This window comes from Oncorhynchus masou, chromosome 19 (assembly GCF_036934945.1).
Source record: "Oncorhynchus masou masou isolate Uvic2021 chromosome 19, UVic_Omas_1.1, whole genome shotgun sequence".
Lineage (NCBI taxonomy): Eukaryota > Metazoa > Chordata > Actinopteri > Salmoniformes > Salmonidae > Oncorhynchus > Oncorhynchus masou.
Window position 1 is genome coordinate 15139638 of NC_088230.1, and position 18521 is coordinate 15158158.

The 18521-nt window shown below is 42.2% G+C and overlaps 1 protein-coding gene across 1 annotated transcript in view; it reads right to left on the reverse strand.

The window, feature by feature from the left end:
- Positions 1-18521, reverse strand: part of nudt14 (nudix (nucleoside diphosphate linked moiety X)-type motif 14) — an 86331-nt gene that overhangs the window by 12110 nt on the left and 55700 nt on the right. Inside the window, exons 3-4 of the mRNA XM_064925054.1 lie at positions 6317-6381; positions 3197-3452 (exon numbers count right to left, since the gene is read on the reverse strand). Of these exons, the coding sequence (XP_064781126.1) occupies positions 3197-3452; positions 6317-6381 (321 nt within the window). The remainder of the gene's footprint in view (positions 1-3196; positions 3453-6316; positions 6382-18521) is intronic.

Genomic DNA, 18521 nt, shown 5'->3' on the forward strand with positions numbered 1-18521 from the left:
CTCAGAGATGTTCTATAGATTCCAGGGTCAATTCATGTTTATCTGAGCTCTTGCCGTTCACGCAGGCAGAACTACAACCGGTCTGACAAAGCATTGTGATGAAGCCACTCTCACTATACTGGAAGTTAATAGGAAGATGACTTTTAGATTGTGAAAACTACGATCATACTGTATGTCAGATTTCTGGCCAATGTCATAACGCAGGAGGTTGTCGGCTCTTGAATGAACCATTGATCATATTTTTGCAATATTTCTACCTCGCAAAATTTAACAGAGGGTCTACCACATTTCTCCTATTTGTCTGTCTTCAGTCCAGGGTGTAAAATGCATGGTGCTGTTGCAAATGTAAGACTCAACTCTGTGAAGTACACAATCTGCAGGTTAAACATGGCGAGATTGTAGACTCCTAAATTGATAGTGCAGTTTGTTTAGGTGGTTGTACAACTAACTAGCTACTTTACATGATGATATTGACTTTGGCATTAGTGTGTAGCTACGTTTTCTAGCTCCTTATCTAGCTAGCTAGCTAGTTAGCTAGCCAGCCAGCCCATAGAGAGCATTGCGGGTTTTGTAGTCGACTTGAGTGAGCTGCAACAGATTTCCACACCAATTCTCCAGTTGTAACCAACCTTATTATAACAAAATTAAACATTTGTAGCTTCCCATAATAAGTTGGGTGAATTTTGGCCTTACTTATGATGCCATCTATTTTGTGAAGTGCACCAGTCCCTCCTGCAGCAAAGCACCCCCACAACATGATGCTGCCACGCCCATGCTTCACGGTTGGGATGGTGTTCTTTGGCTTGTAAGCGTGCCTCTTTTTCCTCCAATCATAACGATGGTCATTATGGCCAAACAGTTCTATTTTTGTTTCATCAGACCAGAGAACATTTCTCCAAAAAGTACGATCTTTGTCCCCATGTGCAGTTGTAACCGGAGTCTGGCTTTTTTACGGCGGTTTTGGAGCAGTGGTTTCTTCCTTGCTGAGCGGCCTTTCAGGTTATGTCGATATAGGACTCATTTTACTGTGGATATAGATACTTATGTACCTGTTTCCTCCAGCATCTTCACAAGGTCCTTTGCAGTTGTTCTGGGATTGATTTTCGCTTTTTCGTACAAAAGTACGTTCATCTCTAGGAGACAGAACGCATCTCCTTCCTGGGCAGTATGACGGCTACGTGGTACCATGGTGTTTATACATGCGTACTATTGTTTGTACAGATGAATGTGGTACCTTCAGGCATTTGGAAATTGCTCCCAAGGATGAACCAGACTTGTGGAGGTCTACAATTTTTGTCGGAGGTCTTGGCTGATTTCTTTTGATTTTCCCATGATGTCAAGCAAAGAGGCACTGAGTTTGAAGGCAGGCCTTGAAATACATCCATAGATACACCTCCAATTGACTCAAATGATGTCAATTAGCCTATCAAATTTCTAAAGCCATGACATAAATTTCTGGAATTTTCCAAGCTGTTTAAAGGCAGTCAACTTAGTGTGTTGTAAACTTCTGACCCACAGGAATTGTGATACAGTGAATTATAAGTGAAATAATCTTTAAACAATTGTTGGGAAAATTACTTGTGTCATGTGTGGCAAACCTCTTCAAGGTTAGGAGCGTTTGTCACAAACTAAGTGGTAAACTGTCACCAAATCACCCAAGAATGAGAGTTCTTTCGAACAGGACAGTACCTGTGTGTTTGTTTCTCCGTCCTGGTCCACCCAGGCCGTAGGCGAGGTCAAGGATAGCAGGGTTCGGTACACGAATCGGGTTCTCGGTAGGTCCAGGTCCAAACGCCAACAGGTAAGTCCAAAACAGTCCAGCTCATACACGGTAAATCCAGCCAATCTCTATTGTCTCTTTCTCTATTGTTCATAGATCCTTCCAGCACTCTTCTCCTCTTCCTGGTTTTTCTTGACCCTTTATCTGTGGGTTGGCTCCACCTTCTGAGGGTTCCCCTTGCTTCTGGGACTTGTAGTTTTGGTGGTCGGCCATGTTGTGATCTGTAGTTCTGACAGGGGTGGCCATTTTAATGATCGGGCAGAGCCCGTTTATTAGTTCTGCTCTCACATATCTGCCATTTACCACTCGACCCCCTTCTTTGCCACACATGCACAAAGTAGATGTCCTAACCGACTTGCCAAAACTATAGTTTGTTAACAAGAAACGTGTGGAGTGGTTGAAAAACCAGATTTAAAATGACACCAACCTAAGTGTATGTAAACTTCTGACTTCAACTGTATGTCGCATAGCCGTATAACTGTATGTTGCATGTATATATGTGCATGCTCGTATGCATATGTGTGTGCTTGTATGCGCCTGTATGAAGCAATGGGTGTATTGAGCCGTGTAGGATGAACACGGCCCTAGACGCTGATCTTGGCTCAGTTTTGCATTTTCCTCACTAACGGTTAACCTCTCTAGGCTAGGGGGTGGTATTTTCACCTCCGGATGAAAAGCGTGCCCCAAGTAAAATGCCTGCTACTCAGGGCCAGAAGCTAGGATATGCATATTATTAGTAGATTTGGATAGAAACACTGAATGATGTCTAAGTATAACAAAACTTATTTGGCAGGCGATGCCCCGAGGACAAACCATCCTGGACATGTTTTTTGAAGTGACAGTCTTTTCAATAGAAATCTAGATCCACATAGAAAACCCAAGTGACTTGCTTGCAGTTCCTATCGCTTTCACTGGATGTCAACAGTCATTAGAAATTGGTTGATCTTTTTCCTTTGTGTAATGAAGAAGTAGGGCTGTTCAGAACGAGGGTCGAGTCTAGTGTACTATTGTGGTTGGGGTGCGCGACCTGAAAGCTCGCTCTATTTTGTTTTTTATCCACTATCGAATGCAGTTTATCCCGTCTTAAATTTGATAGATTATTTACGTTAAAAAAATACCTAAAGTTGTATTAGGAAAGTTGTTTGAAATGTTTGGACAACGATTACAGGTAACTTAGATATTTTGTAGTCATGTTTTAATTTGGTGTATTGCACTTGTGATTGTATGAAAGTGAAATATTTCTAATAATTTAATTTGAATTTGGCGCTCTGCCATTTCACCGAATGTTGTCAAATCGATCCCGTTAACGGGATTTGATCCCTAAGAAGTTTTTAAGTTTAAGATTAGGGGAGTGGAAGCTGATCCTAGACCTGTAACTAGGGAAAATTCACCTCGAAGCCATAGGTACACACACACCTGTATGAGGTGATCCTCCGCAGCTTGGTGACTGGCACGTCGTAGCCACACTCCTCCAGTACCTCCTGCCTGGCGATCTCTTCCAGCGACAGGTCAGCCTTGTCCACCAGGCCAGCGCAAAGCTCGTAGGTCATCCCCACTGAGCCTGGGGGCGTCTCCCCGCCCCCAACCGCAGCCCCCTCTTTCTCCTCCGCCACCTGCTCGCTAGCGTCAGGTGCCTTGGGCTTGGTCCTCTCCCACTCGCACATGTACACAGCTGCAGGAGGAGAGAGGGAGAGTGGGTGGAGAGAGTGAGAGGGGTTGAGCTAGATAGCAATAGATATTACAGTATAGTGACAGACTCGGAGGCCTATATACCTTTTTCTCAGCGATTTATCGTTCCTTTCGCTTCTCGACAATTGAGTGTGATAGTACGCAGTTCATATCAAAGTCTAAGTTTTAATCCTTCAAATAGGCCACAATTGAGATATAATAATTGTCTGAAACTTTGTTTCTGTGAACTGCATGTCTAGTAAAATCATACCCCTATAAAATCATGAAAAGCATAGCCCCTAAACTCATTAAAAAAAAACTTTACTGGTGGAAGGAATAAAACGTAATAAGAGTGTGATAAAAATAGGGTGACACATTTACTTTATTCAAACAAATCAGCTTTCGGACAAAAACGCATGTGAGTGATTTTGTCGCCTCACAATGGCCTTCAAACAAAGGCTGACCTTTTTAGACACATTGTTCCTCAAGCAATGGGAAAAAAGTAACTGAATACATCCCAAATGTCACCCTATTCCCTTCATAGTGCACTACTTTGACCAGAGCCCTAAGTAGTGCACAATAGGTTGTCATTTGGGACACAGACATTCAATGCGAGGCCTTCCTTCCATTCTGTGGAGCGCACTGTCCCCAGCGCCTTAGCGGCGAACAAAGGACGTTCCCTGCCTCGCATAGTAACGGGGTCATTTTGCGCACTATTACACAAGGAAGCATTGTGTTTGGAGGTGAGCTGGAGTAAACAAATGCATCCAATGCTTTTTTTTCATAGAGTGCAGACACGAGGTGTGTTTGTATGAAATTAAACTGGAAGATAAAATAAAATCAAAGTCCACTGATCGCGTACACAGTTTAGCAGGTGTTATGACAGTGCAGCGAAATGCTTACGTTGCAAGCTCCGAACAATGCAGTCAAATGTCAAGCAATTCAAATGTGAAAAATAAAAATCAAGAATACTGCACTGTAGCAGTATTAAAATGCAATCTATACATACAGTGCATTCGGAAAGCATTCAGAACCCATCACTTCTTTTTACATTACAGCCTTAAAATTGATTAAATGTCGTTTTTTTTGTCATCAATTTACACACAATACCCCATAAAGACAAAGGAAAAACTGATTTTTAGAAATTTCTGCAAATGTATAAAATAACTAAAATAGCACATTTACATAAGTATTCATACTCTTTACTCAGTACTTTATTGAAGCACGATTACAGTCTCGACTCTTCTTGGGTACGAAGCTACAAGCTTGGCACACCTACATTTGGGGAGTTTCTCCCATTCTTCTCAGAAGATCCTCTCAAGCTCTGTCAGGTTGGATGGGGAGTGTCGCTGCACAGCTATTTTCAGATCTCTCCAGAGATGTTCGAACGGATTTAAGTCTGGGCTCTGGCTGGCCACTCAAGGACATGCAGAGACTTGTCCCGAAGCCAATCCTGCATTGTCTTGTCCCGAAGCCAATCCTGCGTTGTCTTGTCTGTTTGTCTGTGTGCTTAGGGTTGTTGTCCTGTTGGAAGGTGAACCTTCGCCCCAGTCGGAGGTCCTTAGCAGGTTCATCAAGGATCTCTTTTTACTTTGCTCTGTTCATCTTTCCTTGATCCTGACTAGTCTCCAAGTCCCTGCTGCTGAAAAACATCCCCCAGCATGATGGTGTCACCACCATGCTTCACCGTAGGGATGGTATTGGCCAGATGAGAGGTGCCTAGTTTCCTCCAGGCAGGATAATCTTGTTTCTCATTATCAGAGTCCTTTAGGTGCCTTTTGGCAAAGTAAGTGGTTTGTCATGTGCATTTTATTGAGAAGTGGCTTCTGTCTGGCCAATCTACCATAAAGGCCTGATTGGTGGAGTGGCTGCAGAGATGGTTGTCCTACTGGAAGTTACTCCCATCTCCACAGAGGAACTCTGGAGCGCTGTCAGAGTGACCTCCATGTGTGTGTGTGCACTGCGCCGCGTATGATACATCAAATGGAAGATGGATGAGATCTGCATCTGCACCTCACCCCATTGTAACCTGCACCAAAGACATTACTGATGGGACCTCCATGGCTTTAGCAACCTTCCCTAGAATCAGTTAAGCGGGTGAGATATGGGCCCCATTCCATTTTGGTCCCTATCCCCTACCCTTTGACACAAATTATTCAGGGTTTGCAGATCTAAGAGGATGGGATACATGTAAGCACCCAATCCTTCTACATAATATGGCGAATGCCCCACAGCCTACCACAAGCAGACGAAAATAATATATAATTAAGCGCCTGTTTTCCCCCCTCATCGGTCCACACCAGGGTTGGGTTAAATTCCATTACAATTCCATTTAAATTCACAAAGAAATCGACCCCAACCCTGGTGAATACCACAGGGGTGGCGGGAGATGAAGGTAGGCGTTAGCTGATGCAATGGAAAAGGGCCGCGTGCCACGGGATGACTAATGGCTTTTAAAGCCTTGATGGGGCGGTGCACCAGCCGGGTGGAGAGAGTCCATCAGCATTTTTCACAGTAGTAGACAAGCCTCGACAGTGCCAGACAGATCCCAGGCCACGTGGCAGGGGGCATATTGTTGCACTTGACACGCTCAAGTGGGAGTTCAGCATAATACACAGGTGTTGGGTAAGAAGCTTAGAATGTGACAATAGCAGGGTTTCCCCACAGGGATAAAGCAAGGTTGTGGTGGGTTCGAATCAGACCCACGCCCTTCTAACACACTTTCTCTGCCTTACTTTCCTGCACTTTCCTGTCCCTCTTCACTGTCTAATAAAAATATATGGAAAGGGATGTGAATTTACAGTCCTTACAAGAAAAAAAAAACTGTCCTTGTGGATGAAAGATGATTAGAGCAAAAAGGGGTATTACCTGGGCGGAACTGCTTGACCAAGACAAAGCAGTGCGAGGTGGTGTTGAAGATCAGAACCGAAACACTGGAAAGAAAAGGGAGCAGAGAAAGAGAGTTTATTCAGTTTGATTCATTCATTATTTTTCAGGGGATGAATAAAAGTGAGAATCACAAAGGTTTATATTGGTTGCTGTACAGGTAGCCCCTGTATATAGCATTGCTCCTGTTATTTTATTGGGGCTCTAATAATTTGTTATTTTTCTATTTTTGTTTACTTCAGTTTATTTTAGTAAATACTTTAACTTATTTTTCTTAAAACTGCATTGTTGGTTAAGGGCTTGTAAGTCAGCGTTGCACTACAGCTGCTGTATTTGGCGCATGTGACAAATACAACTGATTTGATTTAATAAACTAAATGAACTATATTACATGACATCATCATACGCAGTGGGACAACTTCCTGCTTACAGAAAACAAATAAATACATATCTACCCAGACTGCCCCGATTGAGTCTTCCCAACGTAGCTATGTGAGGGCACAAAGTGGGAAGAATATTCGCTACTTGAATTACGTTGTTCTAGGCTCTAATTAGGTAAGCACCCTGATATGTTGATGATACTTTTGAGCGCTAACCTTTTACACTCGTACCTGTATACGTGTTGAAAATGGCACCTACATTGGAACGTAGTGGCTGTAGAGTAACATCCTGTACATGAAGCCAGAGCTCGGTCTCTACGATTCACAGTGCTCTAAGGATTTTGACTGACAGCCGTTCTAAACTTGAGCACCATGCGCAACAAGAATTACCCCAATCCCTCCCGGTAATTGGGCAACTTCAGCAAATGTGTTGTTTTCCGAGTCAGGGAAATGCTGTAAATGAAGAGGACTCAATGTATTTTGAAATATGAGATGTTGAGGCGCTTTGATGTCATATAAGCAAGCCAAACACCCATGAGTCCAAATGTGCACTTCACAATTCCATATCATAAAACTCATGTCATATACAGCATCAACGTTTATGATCACTATGTTTGATGTACAGTTACAAAATTAAAGGTCATCATACCCTGGGTTGTTATGAACCAAATTAGCCTTTTTGTATATTGTGAAGAAATGTCATAGTGGCACATGCACCTATGTCAAAATTACAATCTGTTTCTTTAAATTTCCTTATGAAACCCTCACTCTAAGATCGAATTTCATAAACTTAGCTAGTCATGTTGGCAATTTCGCCTAAATGGCACCAAAAAATATCACTTTTTTCCACCCACCACAATCTGTATTTAGGACGAAACTGAAAAATAACTTGTGTAGAAAGTAAAATCATGCCCACCTGATCCAGATTGCGATTATATAATGGACTGTTTATGGATTGCGAAACAACAGCAATTGTGTGATAGCAGAAATGAAGGGTTGTGTTCCAAACAAAACAACTAAACCCCAGCAACAAAATAAAGAAACGTCCCTTTTTCAGGATCCTGTCTTTCAAAGATATTTGGATTTTTATTAATTAACTTCACAGATCTTCATTGTAAAGGGTTTAAAATTAATGAACATGCACCTGTGGAATGGTTAAGACACTAACAGTTTACAGACGGTAGGCAATTAAGGTCAGTTATGAAAACTTAGGACATAAAAAAAAGAGGCCTTTCTACTGACTCTGAAAAACACCAAAAGAAAGATGCCCAGGGTCCCTGCTCATCTGTGTGAATGTGCCTTAGGCATGCTGCAAGGAGGCATGAGGACTGCAGATGGAGCCAGGGCAATAAATTGCTGTGAGTCGCATAAGACAGCGCTACAGGGAGACAGGACGGACAGATGATCGTCCTCGCAGTGGCAGACCATGTGTAACAACACCTGCACAGGATCGGTACATCCGAACCTCACAACTGCGGGACAGGGACAGGACGGCAACAACTGCCCGAATTACACCAGGAATGCACAATCCCTCCATCGGTGCTTAGCCTGTCTGCAATAGGCTGAGAGAGGCTGGACTGAGGGCTTGTAGGCCTATTGTAAGGTAGGTCTTCACCAGACATCACCGACAACCTCGTCGCCTATGGGCACAAACCCACAGTCTCTGGACCAGACAGGACTGGCAAAAAGTGGTCTTCACTGACGAGTCGCGGTTTTGTCTCACCAGGGGTGATGGTCAGATTCAAGTTAATCGTCGAAGGAATGAGTGTTACACCGATGCCTGTACTCTGGAGGGGGATCAAATTGGAGGTGGAGGGTCCGTCATGATCTGGGGCGGTGTGTAACAGCATCATCCGACTGAGCTTGTTGTCATTGCAGGCAATCTCAATGCTGTGCGTTACATGGAAGACATCCTCCCTCATGTGGTACCCTTCCTGCAGGCTCATCCTGACATGACCTTCCAGCATGACAATGCCACCAGCCATACTGCTCGTTCTATGCGCAATTTCCTACAAGACAGAAATGTCAGTGTTCTTCCATGGCCAGTGTAGAACCCAGATCTCAACCCCATTGAGCACGTCTGGGACCTGTTGGATCGGAGGGTGAGGGTTAGGGCCATTCCCCCCAGAAAATGTCCGGGATGTGCAGGTGCCTTGGTGGAAGAGTGGGTTAACATCTCACAGCAATAACTGGCAAATCTGGTGCAGTCCATGAGGAGGAGATGCACTGAAGTACTTAATGCAGCTGGTGGCCACAGATACTGACGGTTACGTTTGATTTTGACCTCCCCTTTGTTCAGGGACACATTATGCCATTTCTGTTAGTCACATGTCTGTGGAACTTGTTCAGTTTATGTCTCAGTTGTTGAATGTTATGTTCATACAAATATTTACACATGTTAAATTTGCTGAAAATAAATGCAGTTGACAGTGAGAGGATGTTTCTTTTTTTGCTGAGTTTACAGCACGTCCAATTTTTCGTTTTTTGATTTGTTAAAAAAGTTTGAAATATCCAATAAATGTCGTTCCACTTCATGATTGTGTCCCACTTGTTGTTGATTCTTCACAAAAAAATACAGTTTTATATCTTTATGTTTGAAGCCTGAAATGTGGCAAAAGGTCGCAAAGTTCAAGGGGGCCGAATACTTTCGCAAGGCACTGTAGCTGTCCCTCAACCATTCGAGACCCCTCCCGGAAAGAATGAAATAAAAATAGAATTAATTCCATTCCCCACCAACAACAACCAAGAGAATGAACTAAAGAGAGAAAAAGGAAAAGACAAGAAAACAGCAAACAATGCCAAAAAAGGTTATATATATATAAAAATAAATAAATAAATAAATAAATAAAATAAATATATAAATAAATATAAAAATAAACATATACACACAGTGGGGCAAAAAAAAATATTTAGTCAGCCACCAATTGTGCAAGTTCTCCCACTTAAAAAGATGAGGCCTGTAATTTTCATCACAGGTACACTTCAACTATGACAGACAAAATAAGAAAAGAAAAAACACACTAGTATTTTTAATGAATTTAATTGCAAATTATGGTGGAAAATAAGTATTTGGTCAATAACAAAAGTTTCTCAATACTTTGTTATATACCCTTTATTGGCAATGACAGAGGTCAAATGTTTTCACAAGGTTTTCACACTGCGGCTGGTATTTTGGCCCATTCCTCCATGCAGATCTCCTCTAGAGCAGTGATGTTTTGGGGCTGTTGCTGGGCAACACAGACTTTCAACTCCCTCCAAAGATTTTCTATGGGTTGAGATCTGGAGACTGGCTAGGCCACTCCAGGACCTTGAAATGCTTCTTCCGAAGCCACTCCTTCGTTGCCCGGGCGGTGTGTTTGGGATCATTGTCATGCTGAAAGACCCAGCCACGTTTCATCTTCAATGCCCTTGCTGATGGTAGGCTTTGTTACTTTGGTCCCAGCTCTCTGCAGGTCATTCACTAGGTCCCCCTGTGTGGTTCTGGGATTTTTGTGATCATTTTGACCCCACGGGGTGAGATCTTGTGTGGAGCCCCAGATCGAGGGAGATTATCAGTGGTCTTGTATGTCTTCCATTTCCTAATAATTGCTCCCACAGTTGATTTCTTCAAACCAAGCTGCTTACCTATTGCAGATTCAGTCTTCCCAGCGTTTGCTCAGGTCTACAATTTTGTTTCTGGTGTCCGTTGACAGCTCTTTGGTCTTGGCCATAGTGGAGTTTGGCGTGTGACTGTTTGAGGTTGTGGACAGGTGTCTTTTATACTGATAAGTTCAAACAGGTGCTATTAATACAGGTAACAAGTGGAGGACAGAGGAGCCTCTTAACCTCTTGATGCTCTGGGGGCGCTATTTCATTTTTGGATGAAAAACGTTCCCGTTTTAAACAAGATATTTTGTCACAAAAAGATGCTCAACTATGCATATAATTGATAGCTTCGAAAGAAAACACTCTGACGTGTCCAGAACTACCAAGATATTTTCTGTGCGTGCCCTAGAACGTGAGCTTCAGGCAAAACCAAGATGAGACGGCATCCAGGAAATGAGCAGGATTTTTGAGGCTCTGTTTTCCATTGTCTCCTTATATGGCTGTGAATGCGAGAGGAGTAAGTCTGCCCTTTCTGTCGTTTCCCCAAGGTGTCTGCAGCATTGTGACGTATTTGTAGGCAGATCATTGGAAGATTGACCATAAGAGACCACATTTACCAGGTGTCCGCCCGGTGTCCTGCGCCGAAATTGGTGCGCAAAAGTCAGCTGCAAGTATTTTTCCATGGAATTTAGAGAAGAATGCAAGCTTCCATGAACGATATATCAATGAAGAGATATGTGAAAAAACACCTTGAGGATTGATTCCAAACAACGTTTGCCATGTTTCGGTCGATATTATGTAGTTAATTCGGAAAAAGTTTCACGTTGTAGGTGACTGAATTTTCGGTTCGTTTCGGTAGCCAGATGCGATGTACAAAACGGAACGATTTCTCCTACACACAGACGCTTTCAGGAAAAACTGCGCATTTGGTATGTAACTGAGAGTCTCCTCATTGAAAACATCAGAAGCTCTTCAAAGGTAAATGATTTTATTTATTTGGTTATCTGGTTTTTGTGAAAATGTTGCGTGCTAAATGCTACTCAAAATGCTAAGCTAGCTTTGCATACTCTTACACAAATTAGTCAATTTCTATGGTTCAAAAGCATATTTTGAAAATCTGAGATGACAGTGTTGTTAAGAAAAGGCTAAGCTTGAGAGCAGACACATTATTTTCATTTTATTTGCGATTTTCAGAAATCGTTAACGTTGCGTTATGCTAATGAGCCTGAGGCTTTAGTCACGATCCCGGATCCGGGATGGGGAGTTTCAAGAGGTTAAAGAAGAAGTTACAGGTCTGTGAGAGCCAGAACGCTTGCTTGCTTGTTTGTAGGTGACCAAATACTTATTTTCCACCATAATTTGCAAATAGATTCATAAAAAATCCTACAATGTCATTTTCTTGGTTTTTTTGTACCGTATTTTTGAAGTATTCACGGGGAAAAAAACGGGCCGAATTTTGGCATTTTTCACCCTGCCAGCTCCTATTAGATCTATTGAGCACCGTGGCACCAACTCGCCTTCCGAACATTCTATTCCCAGCCTATTATTCTACGCCACAATGCCTGCTTTGCTATTGTTGGCAATGAGACCTGCCCACGCTGCTGGTAAAAAATTACCCATGGAACTCTGAGGTCATCCCACTGTTTCCTACAGGGAAATATAGGTATGTCTGTCTATTTTGCCAAATATCTCGCAATATGTATATTTAGATTTTCAAATTGGACACCATTTTAATCATGATAATCTCCTCTTTCTAATTATGTAAGGATGGACATCAGCATAATGTGATAATATATCATTCACAAGTGATTGGCTAACATTGTCACCCATCATACTTGATTTAATCTTGTCATAACATATAGTAAATAATATAGGTGTGAAATTTGTTTTGATTTAGAATAGAGCATTATCATGCAACTGTAAAACAAGGGCGGTGGAAAAAATATGTAATCTACGCACTTAGAGAATCGGACACTTTCACCGTGCTTTATTTTCATGCCAGCTAGGTAAGCTATACTCCTGTTGAAAATACAAACAATGTGTTTAATATTAGGAAAGTTGAGAAATATAGTAGGCCTAGCCTATAGAAAGCTGATGGGATCCTCCTCTCTTTATTAGTGGCCATCACTGTTTTCTCCCACAATTGCATAGCCTACAGAAATGTTGAGCAACATGAGCTTATGGACTCTCATGAAGTGTTTGATTAGATTTGAATACATTTGCATTGATGTCAGAGTTAGAGGGACAATAGACTGCTGAGTACCAGACAAATAACAAGTTTGGTAGCCTACTAATGACCATCAGCAGCATCAGAGCTGGTTTACCATGACTAAACGGTCACCCCATATTTCTGGCACTAAAGGAGATTCACTGGCCTTTTTCTTTCTTTCGTTTTCGCGACTCGGACAGGAGTGTGGCGAGGTTGTTGTGTTTATCTGCAGTATGCATTCTGTAGGTAGGAGTTTCAGCACAAGTCTTATCCACTGTTCATCTGAGTTCACTTTACATTCATTCCAAGTTGTGCATGCTAGCCCTAAGGTCAATACACTATCACCGTATATTAGCTTTGCATAAAATGCCCTGCCAATGCATTGCTGTTCAGGCAAAAAAATGTTCCCTCAAAATTTGAGGAAGGCTATATGATCACACCGGTAATAGATCCATTGTTGTATTACTTGTGAGGCTTAGCTGAGTGAGCATACATTTAAATAATTAGCTTTACATTTTAAATATATTAGTGGGCTGATAGTGCCTGCATTTGATGGTCAGTCTCAGCGGAGGGAGAGAGCAGCAGACAGAGTCCGCCTCTCAACATCCCTCCGCTCTCCCTTTCCTCCACTGACACTGACCAAAAAATGGACAGTCTTTCAGCTGATGGCGAAACTCGAGTCGCACCGCATTATTTCTGCCTAACGTACAAATTTATGTTTTTTTTTGAGAATAGTGAAATATTCCTTGATACAAAAAAGACCCAAGCCATGAATGATAACACCTATAGATACACTTTCCAACTAATTCATTACTGATGCAGTGCCTGTTGTAGCGCTGAGTGGAAATAGGAAGAATGCGCATTTTATGGTTAATAAAAGTGTTGAATACAAAGTGTTAACAGTGCGGCGTAAGAACTTACTTATAAAAACAGCAGTTCTTTGCTATATTGACAGTCTCTCTAGTTGTGGTTTTAAAAAATTTGAAATCTCAGTATCAACTTTGCTGTAGCTTTCTTTTATGCCTGCTATGTTACTGCCGACATGGTAATCTTATAGAAAGGTTTGGCGATCGAGTAGGAATGCCTTGGAGATCGACATGACCACTGCTCTAGAAAGTTGAGTGAAGTTCAATCTAGTGCTTCTCTCAGTGGGCTGATATTTCTGCACGGCAGACACGGGGCTACTGCAGGCACGCAGTTTAGAGGGAACATGGCTCTTTATGTCCAAATTATCTTAGGCAAATCATTAACTTCATTGAGCTAAGGAAACCAATGTAAATTTTGTAATTTGAAGTAAACTATCCCTTTAAAGCCTCAATAATGGGATTGTAACAAAGAGGGTATGACAGTACAGTAAGCCACGTACTGTAGCTAACTTGCCTGTCATCGGCATGTCACACAAAGGAGATGGCATGCTAATCTTATTTTATCTGAGCCGCTAGGTCGGAGTGAGCATTAAGGCACACTGATTGACCCCAGAAATATTCAAATACCCACTTAGTATGGAGTTGCTTTGATACCAGCGTGGTGTATGATTTAATTGTCGTATGACTCTGGGCTGGTTTTGTAATGGATGTATTGCTGTGTCACTATGAAGAGTAGAGGGTCTCCAGGTTAAGGCATCGTCTCAGCTGCACTCATGGATGGCCCTGTGTCCGTGTGTGACAGAGACAGACAGTAGTGCCCTGTGTGTATTATAGTTTTTGGTGGTGGAGACTTGAGGGCTGGGGCTTGTGTTGGTAAAGCGGAAGTGTCTGTAGAGGCAGGAAGCCCTGCCCAGTCTCTCCCATGGAGTGCGTTGTGAGGTGTTCCGGTGCAAGGGAACTTAAGTCTTCAGATGAAACTCACTACTGAGATCCATGCCATCTAATGTTTGTTTTGTGTGTTCAGCAAACATAGGTATTTTGAGATACTTGCTTAACTTTATGAAGTGGGTTGTCTGTCCTAGTTAGTATTTACCTTGCATCCGCTACAGAATCCCTTTGTATTTGTTAGCATTCTGCTAACTGATACTTTTGGGGATATTTTTTGATGTTTGGAAAATAAATAGCCCCTTTTGTGTGCACCGCCAGTAATACCGTATACCCAGTATGGGACAGGCACAGTGTGAAGGTATGAAAATCTGGATACCAGCAAACCCTAACACACTTTTTTTTCTTCAATCCACACACACACACACACACACACAGCAAAAACAGGTTTGTAGAAATTTAAAAAAAAACATTAAAGTATTTATATAAGTATTCAGACCCTTTGCAAAGAAACTCGAAATTGAGCTCAGGTGCATCCTGTTTCCATTGATCATTATTGAGAAGTTTCTACAACTTGGAGTCCACCTGTGGTAAATTCAATTGATTTGACATGATGTGGAAAGGCACACACCTGTCTATACAAAAGGTCCCACAGCTGACAGTGCATGTCAGAGAAAAAAAACAAGGAATGAGGTTGAAGGAATTGTCCATAAATCTCTGAGATAGGATTGTGTTGAGGCACAGATCTGTGGAAAGGTGCAAAAGAATTACCTGCAGCATTGAAAGTCCAAGAACACAGTGGCCTCCATCATTCTTAAATGGAATTAGTTTGGAACAACCAACTCTTTCTAGAGCTAGCCACCCAGCCAAACTGAGCAAATCAGGGGAGAAGGGCCTTCGTCAGGGAGGTGACCAAGAATGCGATGGTCACTGACAGAGTGCCAGAGTTCCTCTGTGGAGATGGGTGAACCTTCCAGAAAGACAAGCATCTCTGCAGCACTCCACTAATCAGGCCTTTATGGTAGAGTGGAGTATGCCAAAAGTTACCTAAGGGACTCAAGACCATGATAAACAATATTTTCTGGTCTAATGAAACCAAGATTGACTTGAATGCCAAACGTCACATCTGGAGGAAACCTGGCACCATTCCTACAGTGAAGCATGGTGGTGACAGCATCATGCTGTGGGGATGACTTTCAGCGGCAGAGACTGGGAGACTAGTCAGGATCGAGGGAAAGATGAACAGAGCAAAGTACAGAGAGATCCTTGATGAAAACCTGCTCCAGAGCGCTCAGGACCTCAGACTGGGGCGAAGGGTCACCTTCCAACAGGACTATGCCCCTAAGCACACAGCCAAGACAATGCAGGAGTGGCTTCTGGACAAGTCTCTGAATGTCCTTAAGTGGCACAGCCAGAGCCCAGACTAAACCTGATCAAACATCTCTGGAGAGACCTGAAAATAGCTGAGCAGCGACACTCCCCATCCAACCTGACAAAGGTTGAGGGGATCTGCAGAGAAGGGAGAAAATGCCTAAATACAGGTGTGCCAAGATAACTTTAAAAAGCAGTAGGCTACACGCTAATGTTTGTTGCATAATGCAGTTAGCGGGAAAACAAGTCAAAAACGCACAGCACATGCGAGCGTTCTCATGTGACAGAGATGGCAATATCCGTTAGAAATGTTGAAAGATGGGAGATCTAAAGATGCAACTAGCATGGGTTGCTAATATAACTAAGATTGTGCCTTTGGACAATGAAAGAATATTACATGAGAGAAATATATGTTACTTGTTTCAATGGCATTTGGAAGTCTTTAGAAAATAATTTCCTCCATGTTTCTAGAAACAAATTTTCTCGGCTACTTCGAAACAATGTAAGACATGCCTCATAAGAGATGGGAGAAAATAGTAGCTCTTTAATAGTGGTGTCCAAACCGTTAACACACAATTGCATTTCGAATTGTTGCTGGAGTGAAACGTGCATTTATAACAGGACCTGTAGCAGCAGCTCGCGTTCTTACAGATTTTCCGCTCAAACTAGACTATCTGTATACTGTGTGATAAGAATCATAACGACTAATGAAAATACACACACACTAATTTAATTCCACTCAATTATGCAAATTAACCTATATACCGATAACCTTGACCAGTCAAATGTATTTATGTTGACCGGTGGCAATTTTATTTATCTTTCTCATTTATTTTTTTAAATCGTCCAAAAGCCAGCTGAAGGAAACCCTGCACATACAGTACACACATAATCATTATAAAAAGGAGCCTGGGTGGGGAAAGTTCTTTATCGCCAGACATGATGATTGATTTTGGCCTCAGGGCACTGATTAAGAAAGGCTATGTTCCATTTTAGGGCCCTCTATCTTCCTTCCTTCCTTCCTGCCTCCTTTCCATCATCCCTGCTCAAGAAGAGGAGGTCCCTTCCGAGGAGCTGAGCCCTTTGCCCTCCAGTAGGAGGATGGGAGACTGAGGCGATCAATTCCATTTAAATTCAGTGAATTTAGAAAGTAAATTCAAAAGCTGCAGGTTTTCTATTTCCAATGTGGATTTCTGATTTTTATTGATTTTGTTTTACAAACATTTGATCAAATGTACCCCAGGCTCAGTTCAGTGTTAGCAAAAGGAGGAAGGGACATAGGGCCAGTGTACGGTATGGCTAGGCCAGATCAGGGCTGAAGTGGGACAAACCAGCCTGCTGCTTTTACCCCAAAGCGCAGGCCCGGGCTTGTCGACTGTTCAACGCCGCTTCCCCCCCAAAACCTATGCTAATGGTTAAACGGGCTCTCTGAACATTTCACGCACAGTTAGGCTTGTGGCCTTCTCCGTGGGGCTTCTGGCTAGCCATCAGGGAACAGTATCGGGCATAGTATCATACATGAGTGATGAGGACAGATCACAATCCTCTAAGAAGCGATGCTTCAGTTGGCTTAGTTGGAAGGTGCATGGTTGCTTAGAACAGTAGTTGTGGGTTTGAATCCAACATGACCCTAATGTATGTGTGTTAATTGGATGTCCCTTCAGATAAAATGCAAAATTCTCTCCTAAACTACCAAAAGAACAAAAATAATTAAGAAAATCTTTCAATTAATGAGATGGGAATGGATGCCCACTCCAAACTAAAATTTAAGAGTGTTCTCTCCCTTTCCAAGTCACACCATTACAACTATTCTCCCCCATCCCTTCAGATTGAAACAAACTCTGGGCTCTCTACTCTTACCTTCCCAGGGCCCATGGTGAGGACTAGTGCAGCACAAAGGACTGCTGTAGTGGTCGTAATGACATGAACAGATGCTACTTCTAATGGCTATACCCTTCACCGCTCCCCCATTAAAACACACCCAAACACACATGCAAAAGCCCCCACAAATACACTCTTTAAAAATCAGCACAATAAACACATGCCGTTACAAATACTCCAATAAACAAATGTGCTAACATAACACTGAGTTATGTAAGTAAATGCAGTGCATTTGGAAAGTTCAGACCCCTCAACTTTTCCCACAATTTGTTATGTTAGAACCTAATTCTAAAATGGATTGATTTGTTTTCCCCCCTCAATCTACACACAATGACAAATTAACAACTGCTTTTTAGAAAAATGTTATTATTATTATTATTATTAAATATCAAGGAAGTGAGTGTGTTTATACAGGAGGTACCGCCACCGACCTTCTGTCAACCAATTATGTCAATGTGGACCTATACGGAGAAATACGGTGCCCTCCGCATTGTTGCAAAATTTGGAAGGCGCACGTCAGTACAGAGCTCAATCTAGCTCCTTCAAGCCTCCGGAGGTTCCGCAATTGCGTCACACCCTCTGTACAGAGCCTCCAGACAGCATTGTTGGATCAAGCAAAAATGGTCTTTCAGCTAGCGCGAGTCGGCTGTACCTATGCCAAAACTCCCATATTTTTCATCTTATAGCTTGTTCTCCATATTCTCTTTAAATAGTGAGCCAAAACGTTTTCAGCACTTTTATTTCCATGACTGATCAAAACAAATTCTCTCTCATCTCGACATATAGTGAGCAATATGTTTGGAACATCAAAACCGCTATCAAATAAAAAATTAAATACAAATAAAAATAGGGAGATTCGTGAGAATCGCAATACATATCGTTTCCGCACCTACAGTTGAAGTCAGAAGTTTACATACACTGAGGTTGGAGTCATTAAAACTATTTTTTCAACCACTCCACAAATTTCTTATTAACAAACTGTTAGGACATCTACTTTGTCCATGGACACG